Source organism: Opisthorchis viverrini (genome assembly GCF_000715545.1).
Source record: "Opisthorchis viverrini unplaced genomic scaffold opera_v5_14, whole genome shotgun sequence".
In the NCBI taxonomy this organism is placed as follows: Eukaryota; Metazoa; Platyhelminthes; class Trematoda; order Opisthorchiida; family Opisthorchiidae; genus Opisthorchis; species Opisthorchis viverrini.
The window spans coordinates 2,505,942-2,506,889 of record NW_008751670.1 but is presented as its reverse complement, the minus strand read 5'-3'; the positions used below and the strand labels follow the sequence as shown (position 1 = coordinate 2,506,889).

Sequence of the window (948 nt, the reverse complement as noted above, 5' to 3'; positions counted from 1 at the left end):
AAAAAAAACAAAATACTAACGTCAATGGGCAGTCGTAGGAGGATCTGCTGCATTCACGCATAGAGATGTTAGCTTTGTCGTTTTCCTTGTGATTGGATGAGAATGGAACCAGTATGAATCCATATTTGTGTTTAAGCTTCTTTGTACCAGAATTTTTGTCATAAAATACCTCCTTGTCGGCTGATGACAAGACAGCTTTTTCTCGGGGAGCTGGTTTTTTCCTGTCACTGCCGCATGGGATCAGTTGACCAACGGGACCCAATAGTATCTGTTTAAGTCCCGTAGAATTTTGATAATATAAATTTATCATTGTTTTTTTCTTTGTGCGCATCGAGACTGTTCTGACAATTCTATGAAAAGCAACTAAAAATTACTGCTCTTGAAGAATCTGAAATTAGAGCCTAGGTTTAATCATTTCATGTTACCTGCTGCAGCTGAAGCTACAGCATTCTTCAACAACCTTTTCGGAAGCAGATTTTTATTTCACTCAGCGCATTATTTTCACAATATTAGTCACGCCCTCGTTCTTCTACGATTCTTCTAGCTTGGTTGAAAAATGCATTAGTTTTGATTGAATTACGGTTTTTCTGGCCTACGATACTTCAGAACTATACACACTAGTGACTGAAGGTTACAAAGTTGACTCGATTGCATTCCATTTTATTCGAACTAACTAGAAACAACCTACCAATTTCGGCTACTTGTTCGAGTGATTATTAACGATAATCCAATCAGATGTGGTGACATTATCCGATTCCACTTCTAGCATGCTCTCTTTCCGTTTACCCTTCCTGGTTCACCTGGATTTTATGTGCGAATTCTTAAATCTGTGAACTTGGTCTGCAGTAAGTCGTGGTACAGAAATACCTGCAAATAGAAGGCCCATGAGTAAATCGCAGCCTATAGGGTGGCGTCAGCCTTCAACTTATTAATTGAGAGTTTAGGAAT

At 38.8% G+C, this 948-nt stretch overlaps 2 protein-coding genes across 2 annotated transcripts in view; one reads left to right on the top strand and one right to left on the bottom strand.

The window, feature by feature from the left end:
- The window catches only part of T265_01347 (hypothetical protein), a gene marked incomplete at both ends in the record, with an annotated part of 149,553 nt that overhangs the window by 75,403 nt on the left and 73,202 nt on the right, over positions 1-948 (top strand). The window lies entirely within an intron of this gene.
- The window catches only part of T265_01346 (hypothetical protein), a gene marked incomplete at both ends in the record, with an annotated part of 55,572 nt that overhangs the window by 51,022 nt on the left and 3,602 nt on the right, over positions 1-948 (bottom strand). The window contains one exon of the mRNA XM_009165352.1: positions 21-350. Coding sequence (XP_009163616.1) covers positions 21-350 — 330 coding nt within the window. The remainder of the gene's footprint in view (positions 1-20; positions 351-948) is intronic.